This window comes from Ovis canadensis, chromosome 8 (genome assembly GCF_042477335.2).
Source record: "Ovis canadensis isolate MfBH-ARS-UI-01 breed Bighorn chromosome 8, ARS-UI_OviCan_v2, whole genome shotgun sequence".
Classification (NCBI taxonomy): Eukaryota; Metazoa; Chordata; class Mammalia; order Artiodactyla; family Bovidae; genus Ovis; species Ovis canadensis.
Window position 1 is genome coordinate 12698938 of NC_091252.1, and position 12611 is coordinate 12711548.

At 43.4% G+C, this 12611-nt stretch overlaps 1 protein-coding gene across 1 annotated transcript in view; it reads left to right on the top strand.

Annotated features, from left to right (window-relative positions):
• The first annotated feature begins 9541 nt into the window (after positions 1-9541).
• Positions 9542-12611, top strand: part of LOC138444708 (uncharacterized) — a 292168-nt gene continuing 289098 nt past the window's right edge. Inside the window, exon 1 of the mRNA XM_069598026.1 lies at positions 9542-10691. Within this exon, the coding sequence (XP_069454127.1) occupies positions 10640-10691 (52 nt within the window). The 5' untranslated portion in view covers positions 9542-10639. The remainder of the gene's footprint in view (positions 10692-12611) is intronic.

The window sequence follows — 12611 nt, forward strand, 5'->3', positions numbered from 1 at the left end:
GCAGAAGATATTAAGAAGAGGTGGCAAGAATACACAGAAGAACTGTACAAAAAAGATCTTCATGACCCAGATAATCATGATGGTATGATCACTCACCTAGAGCCAGACATCCTGGAATGTGAAGTCAAGTGGGCCTTAGAAAGCATTACTACTAACAAAGCTAGTGGAGGTGATGGAATTCCAGTTGAGCTATATCAAATCCTGAAAGATGATGCTGTGAAAGTGCTGCACTCAATATGCCAGCAAATTTGGAAAACTCAGCAGTGGCCACAGGACTGGAAAAGGTCAGTTTTCATTCCAATCCCAAAGAAAGGCCACGCCAAAGAATGCTCAAACTACCGCACAGCTGCACTCATCTCACATGCTAGTAAAGTAACACTCAAAATTCTCCAAGCCAGGCTTCAGCAATACGTGAACTGTGAACTTCCAGATGTTCAAGCTGGTTTTAGAAAAGGCAGAGGAACCAGAGATCAAAGTGCCAACATCAGCTGGGTTATGGAAAAAGCAAGAGAGTTCCAGAAAACCATCTATTTTTGCTTTATTGACTATGCCAAAGCCTTTGACTGTGTGGATCACAATAAACTGTGGAAAATTCTGAAAGAGGTGGGAATACCAGACCACCTGACCTGCCTCTTGAGAAACCTATATGCAGGTCAGGAAGCAACAGTTAGAACTGGACATGGAACAACAGACCGGTTCCAAATAGGAGAAGGAGTATGTTAAGGCTGTATATTGTCACCCTGCTTATTTTACTTATGTGCAGAGTACATCATGAGAAATGCTGGGCTGGAAGAAGCACAAGCTGGAATCAAGATTGCCAGGAGAAATATCAATCACCTCAGATATGCAGATGACACCACCCTTATGGCAGAAAGTGAAGAGGAACTAAAAAGCCTCTTGATGAAAGTGAAAGAGGAGAGTGAAAAAGTTGGCTTAAAGCTCAACATTTAGAAAACAAAGATCATGGCATCTGGTCCCAACACTTCATGGGAAATAGATGGGGAAACAGTGGAAACAGTGTCAGACTTTATTTTGGGGGGCTCCCAAATCACTGCAATTGGTGACTGCAGCCATGAAATTAAAAGACGCTTACTCCTTGGAAGGAAAGTTATGACCAACCTAGATAGCATATTCAAAAGCAGAGACATTGCCAACAAAGGTCCATTTAGTTAAGGCTATGGACTTCCCTGGTGGTTCAGATGGTAAAGTATCTGTCTACAGTGCGAGAGACCCGGATTCAATCCCTGGGTTGGGAAGATCCCCTGGAGAAGGAAATGGCAATCCACTCCAGTATATTGCCTGGAAAATCCCATGGACAGAGGAGCCTGGAAGGCTACAGTCCATGGGGTCACCAAGAGAGTCGGACACGACTGAGCGACTTCACTTTATGGTTTTTCCTGTGGTCATGTATGGATGCGAGAGTTGGACTGTGAAGAAAGCTGAGAGCCAAAGAATTGATGGTTTTGAACTGTGGTGTTGGAGAAGATTCTTGAAAGTCCGTTGGACTGCAAGGAGATCCAATCAGTCCATTCTGAAGGAGATCAGCCCTGGGTATTCTTCGGAAGGAATGGTGCTAAAGCTGATACTCCAATACTTTGGCCACCTCATGCAAAGAGTTGACTCATTGGAAAAGACTCTGATGCTGGGAGGGATTAGGGGCAGGAGGAAAAGGGGATGACAGAAGATGAGATGGTTGGATGGTATCACCGACTCGACGGACGTGAGTTTGAGTGAACTCCGGGAGATGGTGATGGACAGGGAGGCCTGGCGTGCTGCGATTCACGGGGATGCAAAGAGTCAGACACGACTGAGCGACTGAACTGAACTGAACTGAATACATTAGTATTTTTTGGTACCTAGTTTATTATGTCTGTGATTACCGAAAACACTGTAGTCCCTTTACATTGGGGTGGGGGAAAAGGTTTTGTAAACTTTGAGATCACCAAAGCATCTTCTTAAAAAACACAACTTTATAAAATGGCCTACATTTACATCATGTTCTTGAGGAATAAAAGAATCAGAGGACAGAAAGGAATGAGGAAGATACACACACATGGATGGAAAAAGAGAAATTATCTAATGTGTTTATATTTATAATGAGAAAATACTAAGAAAAATGGATGAGAAGTTAGCTATAAAATGAGGCTTTTAACCTCACAAGGTGAAGATTTTTAAAGTCTAAAACTCTTCAGTGCAAGTTACCTTTACTTGTTTTGTGTTTTGCAGAAGAGAAAAGCAGTTTAAACTGAAAAGTGAAAGTAATGAAAGATGCAAAACCCTAGTCAGCTTTAGTCAGCATTATAGAACAGCACTCTCAGAAAATTACATTGCAAGCCATTACTTCATTTTTTTGCTGCTATTAACTGGAAGCAAGGACTCAGGAGTCAAGAGCCTAAAAGAAGAAAGCCATCAGCAGAGTTCAATAAACAGGAAAAATACAATGATGATCGAGGAAATACATTTCTTTACCATTTTTAGTGCATTATTTCACGTTTAAAAGCTGGTTTCTAGGCCCATTGATCATATCTACCTCTGGGATCATTATCCACAAGATAATGATAGGAGACTATGAACTTTGGAGGCTAGATGGATGTGGGCTCAAATCTCAGTTCTATTCCCTTCTAGGTGGAGGTGGGGAGGACAAAAAAAACACCCTGGAAGAGTTATTTAGCCTATTGGATCTCAGTTTCTTCTCATAAAATAAAAATAACAGTAGATGTTCAGTAAATGTTGGTTATGAGATCTTGATAATATACCTAGTAAGTCATACACGGAACACACACACAGTGTTGTGTGTGTATAATATAGATCTCATATATTTAGTATTCCATGTACACACACACACGCACACACGCATGAGTGAAATTTTGGCATTTGCAACAACATAGATGGGCTCAGATGGGATTATGCTTAGTGAGACAAGCCATACAGTAAAAGACAAATATGGTATTACTTAAAGTGGAATCTAAAAAATAAATGAATGAATATTACAAAATAGAAATAGAATCACAGATACAGAGAACAAGCTAGTGTTTACCAGTAGGGAGAGGAAAGGTGGAGGGGCAAGGTAAGGGTGGGGAATCAAGACGTAAAACCTCCTATGTGTAAAGTAAATAAGCTATAGGAATATATTGTGTAGCACAGGTCATATAGCCAATGTTTTATAATTACTTTAAACAGTATAATCTATAAAAATTTTGAATCACTATGTTGTAAACTAATATTATAAACCAACTACACCTCATCTTAAAAAATTAAATAAAAAATATATACATAGAATTCCAAATTAATAAACTACCTATTATCTCCAAGATAATAGGAGGGGCTTCCCCAGTGGCTCAGTGGTAAAGAATCTGCCTGCAATGCAGTGCAAAAGATGCAGGTTTGATCCCTGGGTCAGGAAGATCTCCTGGAGAAGGAAATGGCACCCCACTCCAGTACTCTTACCTGGGAAATCCCATGCACAGAGGAGCCTGGCGGGCTACAGTCCAGGGGTCACGAAGAGTGGGACACGGCTGAGCATGCACACACGCACGCATAAACGCGCATATAATAGAGACAGATGAAATAGAACTTTTAAACCTTGACACACTTTTTGTCAAACGGCTTTCCAGAAAGTTTATTCTTCTTTAAATTAACAACATCAGTGAATGAGAATGTTCAGCTCACAGTAGCTTCACCAACTTTAAATATACTTAAAATTTTTAGCTAATTTCCTAGTGGGAAAATGGTTATGAATGTGAACTTATAAAAAAATAAATACTGGTGGCTGTGAAAAAAAAAATTATATTTTTTGTGGAGGAAGGGCCCATGAAGACAAAAGTGCCTGGGATCCAGGAAACTAAAAATTCAGCCCTGATCACCAGAAAACTTATATTTATATAAGTTTATATAAATTGTTGACATTGAAGGTATTAATTTATAGCTATAATTGTTGACACTGAAGGTACATGGTAGAAATTGACTATTACAAGAAATGTGTTATTTTGAGGATATATTCATTTATAATTAAAAAAATGTTTTTCACTTAATCAAAAGTTAAATTTTTAAACATTAAAATTTTAGCAACTAAACTGCATGATAAAGTCCTAGGAAAAAGACTGGAACATGAAAGAGGGACACAAAAGCATTGTCTAAAAGAACTGGAAGGAACATGAAGCATAGTAGGATTAAACAAGAGCAAAAATAATATAATCAACAAGTTGAAAGTGAAGTGGAATATTACAATGAAGAAATTACATTTAATAAATGTATAACAAAACACATACAAGATTCTCATGTACTAAAAACATTCAAGGTTCATTTCATTATTTTTCAAAATTTTTTAGCCACACAGTGCATCTGACACAAATGTACTTTGCCCTTCAAACCATCAACCAGACATAACTTTCAGAATCTCTGTCTTTTGAAGCTTATATTTAGTCATGGACTAACCATATGCTATGCTTCTAAGTGTGGTGTTTAAAAGAACAAGATTTATAGGTGCATTTTCAAGGAAATATATGTATTAAAAGAGGGTTGCAGGACTACCCTGGCAGTCCAGTGGTTAAGATTCTCCACTTCTAGTTAAGGGGTCATGGTTTCAATCCCTAGTCAGGGAACTAAGATCCTACTTGCTGTCTGGCCTGGTAAACAAATAAAAAACCTGAGAATCCCAGGCTCTACCCTAACCTACTGTATCAAAATCTGCATTAAGAAGAAATTTTAAAAAATAAAATCGGGTTGCTATTCTATTAACAACTATTAAGGCCCACCAGGAGAAGGCGATGGCACCCCACTCCAGCACTCTTGCCTGGAAAATCCCAGGGATGGAGGAGTCTGCTGGCCTGCAGTGCATGGGGTCGCTCAGAGTTAGACACAACTGAGAGACTTCACTTTCACTTTTCACTTTCATGCATTGGAGAAGGAAATGGCAACCCACTCCAGTGTTCTTGCCTGGAGAAGCCCAGGGACGGGGGAGCCTGGTGGGCTGCCGTCTATGGGGTCGCACAGAGTCAGACACGACTGAAGCAACTTAGCAGCAGCAGCAGCATAATGAAGAGTCAGTTTATTCAAGTATAGTTTTACAAACAGCATTTTAAGTCTGGGTAAAATAGCAGAAACGCCAGCTGTGATACAAAGAATTTATAGCCATAGACAGAGAGGAAGCTTGTGTTACTATGTATCTATTACCAATACCACACTTCTTTTTGTCAGTTCCTAGGTCAAGTTTTTTAAGCAAAATCTTCAAAGCCAAACCCTGGGTTCATACCTGGACTATTGATCTTTTTTAAGGTATTTTTCCTAAATTTCTACCACAATGCAACTTTGGGCAAAGGTATTTTCTGGATCTCTTTAAGTATTATATTAGATAGTCTCTAAGGAGTCTGGGTTCTAGAACTCTGAAGTTTCCTTGGCAACGATTATTTTAAATATACTGTATCCACTTGTTTATATATACTTGTATTCATCTCGATGTAGAAATGTATTAACCTACTGGTGTAAGACTCTGTTCAGTTCAGTCGCTCAGTCGTGTCCGACTCTTTGCGACCCCATGAATCGTAGCACGCCAGGCCTCCCTGTCCATCACCAACTCCCGGAGTTCACTCAGACTCACGTCCATCAAGTCAGTGATGCCATCCAGCCATCTCATCCTCTGTCGTCCCCTTTTCCTCCCGCCCCCAATCCCTCCCAGCGTCAGAGTCTTTTCCAATGAGTCAACTCTTCGCATGAAGCGGCCAAAGTACCGGAGTTTCAGCTTTAGCATCAGTCCTTCCAAAGAAATCCCAGGGCTGATCTCCTTCAGAATGGACTGGTTGGATCTCCTTGCAGTCCAAGGGACTCTCAAGAGTCTTCTCCAACACCACAGTCTCAAAGCATCAATTCTTCGGCGCTCAGCCTTCTTCACAGTCCAACTCTCACATCCATACACGACTACTGGAAAAACCATAGCCTTGACTACATGGACCTTAGTCAGCAAAGTAATGTCTCTGCTTTTGAATATGCTTTCTAGGTGGGTCATAACTTTTCTTCCAAGGAGTAAACATCTTTTAATTTCATGGCTGTAGTCACCATCTGCAGTGATTTGGGAGCCCCAAAAAATAAAGTCTGACACTGTTTCCCCATCTATTTCCCATGAAGTGATGGGACCAGATGCCATGATCTTCATTTCTGAATGTTGAGCTTTAAGCCAACTTTTTCACTCTCCTCTTTCACTTTCGTCAAGAGGCTTTTTAGTTCCTCTTCACTTTCTGTCATAAGGGTGGTATCATTTGCATATCTGAGGTTATTGATATTTCTCCCAGCAATCTTGATTCCAGCTTGTGTTTCTTCCAGTCCAGCGTTTCTCATGAAAGCAGGGTGACAATATACAGCCTTGACATACTCCTTTTCCTATTTGGAACCAGTCTGTTGTTCCATGTCCAGTTCTAACAGTTGCTTCCTGACCTGCATACCAATTTCTCAAGAGGCAGGTCAGGTGGTCTGGTATTCCCATCTCTTGATGGGGCTCTGTAGACACAGATAAAAGGTAAAACATGTTTAAAGGCCCTGAAGTAGAAAAGAAGTAGTATTTGAGGAACTGAAGCAAGTACAAAGTGCTCGGAGCAAAATTAAGAAGTAAAAATGACGCAAGATGAGGTTAGTAAAGTAGGAAGGGAGGGCCTGGCAGATCAATTAAAGGTTTAGGATTTTATCCTAAGAGCAGTGGGAAATCTTCCAATGGTTTTAAACTGAAAGTGCTTTGATCTGATTCATACTAAAGAGAAAAAAAAAAGATTACTGTGGCTTTTATGTGAGAAGTGGATTAGAGGAGGGGCAGAGAGAACAAGGAATGATCTGTTTGAAGTGCTTATTCCTGCAGTATGGCTGAGAGGTAATAGATCCTAGGACTAGGGTGGGGCCAGTGGGATGGTAAAAAGTACCATAGATTGAAGACGTATTTAATTAAAAAAAAAAAAAAGAGTCAAGAATGATTTCTAGGTTTCTGTTTTGTGAAGCTGAGTGAATGGCAACACTATTGATGAATAGACAATCCCAGGAGAGCAGGAGCTTCGGGTAGGGTCTCACTCTTCCATCCTTCCAACAAATCCTGTGAACTCTTTCAGTTCTGTTTTCTTCTGAATTCTACCTGCACAGGATTGTAGCCTCGAAAATGCTGGTCCACTGGTCCATTGGTCATTACCACTGATTATTCTTTCTCCAAGGGCTCAGACTGCACATAAACTGAAGGCATTCATGATATGGAGACCCCTGAATACATGATTTTGAAACAGTTTCGATAGGCTACACTGCCTGCAAAGCTCTCAACCTTATGGTGTGGTCAAAACATCCCAAAGATTGTAAATTGTAGAATCAGCACATTCTGCTGAAAAGAAGACAAATTCTAGTGGATTAAGGAGAGTGGGAGTGTTGAGAAGGCATTAGGGTGTGTTTAGGGATTGTGATGAGACTGCAAATGGTCACAGTGGTTGTGACTGGAGACAGGGATTTTTTGAGTTACTGTCTCCAACCACATTACAGGGAGTTTGGAAGACAGGTAGGTCCAGGGTTCAACCTTGGGAGTACGTGACCAGAGTGAGTAAAAAGAGATTGGCAAAGCTATGGATTAGAGTTAGAATTTTAGGCAGCAGTACTCTATTTTTATTTTCCTTTTTTCCTATATTTCCTTTAATGGAATATTTAGAAAAAATGAAGTAGCTTAATATATCCATTGCAATTACTCATTCACTCAAATATGAAATAGTCTAATTTTCCTCTATCTTATATACCAGAATTAAACTGTTTAATACAGAAACTAACAAGTTCGTTGACATCTGAATGGAATTTGCTAAATTTAAAAGATAAAGACACGTTAGGCTTTTCATAAAAACTGAATGGCTAACTCAGAGTATTGGTTTTGTAATTAGTCATATTTCTAATATCCAAAGGCATTCTCAGTAATATCTCTGAGCTTCAAATTGTATATATAAAATAGTTAAAAATTAAATATTTATAAATATTCTAAGTATATATTTGCATGTGTACTAAATACATCTAAGTTTCAGGGATATATCCTAAATCTGAAGTTTTCTAGGCCCCGAATTCTGGATAAAGGGATACATGATACCATCAATTCTTAGTTGATCATATTTATATGGAAGAACAGTGATTTCTGAGAATATCTTTAATTTTATACTTGAATATGGAAACTGATAACTTCACTTGTATTAGTAAACTGCAGACTCATAGAGTAAGAATAACTGAACTGGAAAGGAATCTAGAGACAGTTAATCTAGAGGGTTTCACATTGTGGGTCCCCTGATCAGCAGGCTCTGCATCACCAGTGAACTTGTTAAAAATGCAAATCTAAGGCCCACTCCAGACCCAGTAAATCAGGAACTACAGCCTACGGGCAGAGCAATCTGTTTTAACAAGCCTTTTCAGGAGATTTTGATGCATGCTGAAGTTTCAGACCCATTGGTTTAATGGGTATTTCTCTTTTAAAACCGAAATCAAGGAATACCAAAGAAATAAACTGAAATTCACACTACTTAAAAATAAAATAGTGGACTTTGAAAGATCCTAACTCAGATTGCTTAAAAGACATCTTTTCTGTAACTGCACCTTCTTACTCATTTCATGGGTATTAGTTTTCCACAGCTGCTCTAATAAACTACCATTAATTTGGCAATTTAGAAATTTATTATCTTACAGTTTTATAGGGTCAGAGGTCCAACATCTGTCTCATTGGGCTGAAATCCAGATGTCAGCTTTGCTCCCTGGAAGCTCTAGGGAAGAATGTTTCCTTGCCTTTTCCTGCTTTCAGAGGCCATCCATATTCCTAGACTTCTGGCACCTTCTTCCATTTTCAATGCATGTATGGATTTTAAACTCAAAAATTCTTTCCCAAAGTTCATTTTAGAATCTGTACAGATGAGTCCAGTCTCCCAAAAGCGGCTATGATCTACCAGCCTGAGCAGGATACTGTCATTGGCAGACTCTGCCATAGACCATCACGACTAACACTCAGTCTCCCCAAGCAACAAAAATAGCAAATGATAACATATTCATTATATCACTCTTACTAAGTCAGGAAAGGTTATTACGTCATCTTAGGAAAATACTTTAAAAGAAGGTTTAAACAAAGTTTTTGATTTATACCTTGGCCTCAGGGCAATTAAAATAGTTCATTCCTTGATTGACTCAATCATAGTTTTCCTGTATCATTTCAGTTGCTGTTGAATTTCATGGATATACAGCATACATTTGTGTTTTTTGTTTTTTCCCCAGGGAAGACAGTGAGGGATTTAAGAAAAATGTTCCATTGGAAGACTACACACCAAAAGAAGTCGTGAGTTTCGTGGTGGGACTATGCATAATTTCTTTCCTTTTCTGTATTTTCCAAATATTCATTAGTGAACATGACATTTCTTTAACTAAAAAAAGAAAAACGAACATGACACAGTCACCTGTAGTCATAAGGCCTGACTGACTGGCAAGGCAGCGGGACGGTTTTGAAGTTTCAGGTACACAAAAAGACATTTTTTAAAAAAAATTTACAGTGTCACCCAAAGGGTACTGTAGCAACTTCCGTGATGAATTACCTTGAAAACGTTTTTAAAATGAAGACGACGACAAATCACTCGCCACATGTGTGACCGCACTACCTCACTCGACCTTTTCTCTCCAGATGGCTATGGCCTAAGCCCGAAGGCCTCCTCAGAGGAACGAACTGAGTCCTTCTCAGGCCACCGTGCTGCCACGGAGGCCGAAGGCAGCGCCGGCCCGGCCAGCCGGCGACTCCGACCCGGCGTGTGTGGGCCGAGCCGGCGCCGCGCTGGGCCCTCGCCACGGAGGGCCGGGCGGCAGGCGCCACGCGGCGGGCTCTGCGCGGCGCCGCAGCCTCTCCGCCGCGCGAGAGCCCGGGCTGCTGAGGGGGAGCCGCGCTGGGGGCGGCGGCGGCGGCGGCGGCGGGGCGGGGGCGGGAGCCGGGCGGCGGCAGCAGCAGCAGCGCCCGTGGGGGAGGAGCGGCGGCGGCTGGAGCTGCTGTGGCGACGGACGCGAGGCGGTGGCAGCGGAGACCCACCCCTGTCCACATGGACAGTCGCAGAGGCCTCGGCTGATGCATTCGCGCCTGGGCGGGGTGGGCAGACGGCCGTAGCGGCGGCGGCGGCACAGGGAGCGGAGGGCCCCGGGGGGCGCCTGTGGGTCGCGGAGACCTCGCCGCCCCGGCGCGGCGGGTGCGGCCATTTTACGGCCCGGGACCGAGGGAAGCGTATCTGTGTGCTCGCCTTCTTCCCCCCTCTTCCTGCGGGCCCGCCGCTGGGGGAAGCTTCAAGGGCGGCCTGGGCGGGCGGTGGATGGGTAGTCGCGGGCCGAGAGGCACCGGGCCCGGGAAGCGCCGTCGCCGCCGTCGCCGCTCGCGTTCGCCCGGCGGGGCCTGAGCCAGCCCAGGCTGCGGGCCTCGCCGCCCGTCCGCGGACAGGCCCCGGGAGCCGGCTGCTTTTGTGTAGGCCCGTCCGGACGAGGCAGCGTCGCCCGCCTCACGGCCGAGTCCAGGCGCGCAACCCTGCGGCGGCTACCCTCCTGCGGCGCGGCCCCTCATCCCGGCGAACGCGGCGGCGGCGGCGGCGGCGGTGTGGGCCATGGATTAAGGCGGCGGCGGCGTGGGAGGAGGAAGATGGCGGCTGGCAAGAGCGACGGCAGCGCCGGGGAGATTACTTTTCTGGAAGGTACGTCTATTCCTGCCCTTGTGGGGGTTGGGGGTGGGCAGAGACAGGAAAATGTGGCCCCTGATTCCCGGATATTCGGTGACGGGCGCCGGGGGCGTTTGGGGGGCGGCGGAGGACCGGGGGGGGGGCGGGGGCTCCGGGGCGATGGCGGGGAGGGAAGGTGCTGCGGGCGCGCCGGGTTCGAGTCCGCCCCGGCGAGGGGCTCGCCCGAGAGGCTGTGAGGGGGCGGCGGTGGACCGGCCGCGAGCCGGACTTTTTGGGAGTCCTCTGAGACTGCACGGGTCTTTTTTTTTTTTTGGACATTTTTTGCTTTCTCTGACTGCTCGGCTCTTGTTTGGTGTTTGTGAAAAGTTTCAAGTTGCTAAAAGGTTGGGTGAAATCGGGGGCCAGACCACTTTGGGAGGGGAGACGTAGTTTCCCGGAGCTTGTTTTAACACCCCCCACCCCCCGCCCCGCAGGCCTTTCTGTTTCGCAGAGCTTCAGGCTTTCTTGTGCAGCCAGCATTCAGGTTAGGCCTGGCCGTGAGAAATGTGTTTTGCTGAACATGTTTTAGGAAGTCATGTATCTGAGAAAAGAGAACGAGATACACATTATCAATTTGGGGGTCGTCACCCAAGCTAACAGACAAAGCTCAAGTGATTCTATTTTTATTCACTTGTGAGGAAAAAGTTAAACATCTGCTGTAGGTGGACTAAGCCAATGTTAACAAAAGCTACATATTATTGTTGGGGATGGTGGTAATGGGTAATAGTGTTGGCTCTTTGGCCAAATATAAAGATCCCCCAGTACAGCTAAATCCGTTGTAGTTGTGGCTCAGGAACTCTAATGTTCATTGCTTAATTTGACTGTGGATTCACTGATTATGCTGGTAATTGGGTTTATTAATCAGTTCGGGAGAGCAGGTCTGTCTGCTGTGCAGTGATTATTAAAAAAAAAAGGATTAACTCTGGAAAATTTTGCAAAGATGAGTTTCACCTGGGATATAGGCAGTACTTTAAAAATAATTGGAAACATTTCTGATTTAAGATAGTACAACTTCACTATGGTACAAAGTCCTATAAGAGGCTGTGGAAGGATGCTTATGTTGTGTTTACAGTTTTAACTGCATTGGGAACAGTGCCTGGAACACAGTAGGCACTCAGTCCAGTGAACAAATAGAGACCAGTAGAAGTGAGTGGGAAAAGAAATATTAATATTCTTAATTCTTCTTAAAGTATAGCAGAACAAAAAAATTTTTTTTACCTTGTTATGCAAACCAGCCTTTATTTAAAAATGATGAGAGTTTTATATGAGATTTGTAGTAAGAAGATGTGGAAAGCTTGTGAGTTTTCTTCACTTATATTTCTTCCATTCGACCTCCATTCTCATTTGGGCTGATTAGTTACCCGTCAGAGGCTGAGAGTGTGGTGTAGCTTGTGTTACAGGTGGTGCTATGTGATGAACATTGGGAGGATGGAAGGAGCATAAATAAGGCCAACAGATACAGTGCTGAGGTAAATTTAAAGCTGTTGCTGCTGCTGCTAAGTCATTTCAGTCGTGTTCGACTCTGTGCGACCCCATAGATGGCAGCCCACCAGGCTCCCCCATCCCTGGGATTCTTCAGGCAAGAACACTGAAGTGGGTTACCATTTCCTTCTCCATTGCGTGAAAGTGAAGTCGCTCAGTCCTGTCCAACTCTTAGCGACCCCATGGACTGCAGCCCAGCAGGCTCCTCCATCCATGGGATTTTCCAGGCAAGAATACTGGAGTGGGCTGCCATTGCCTTCTCCTTTCGCTTTTAGCTTATTCTAACTTAAGGGTCTATGAATTACTCAAGTGGAAAAAATTGAGTTTCATCACTTCTTTTTCAGCGTTTGCATAAACAAGTGAATAGTGCCTTGTTTAGAATATGAGCATAAGAGGCTGATATTTAGTACTACT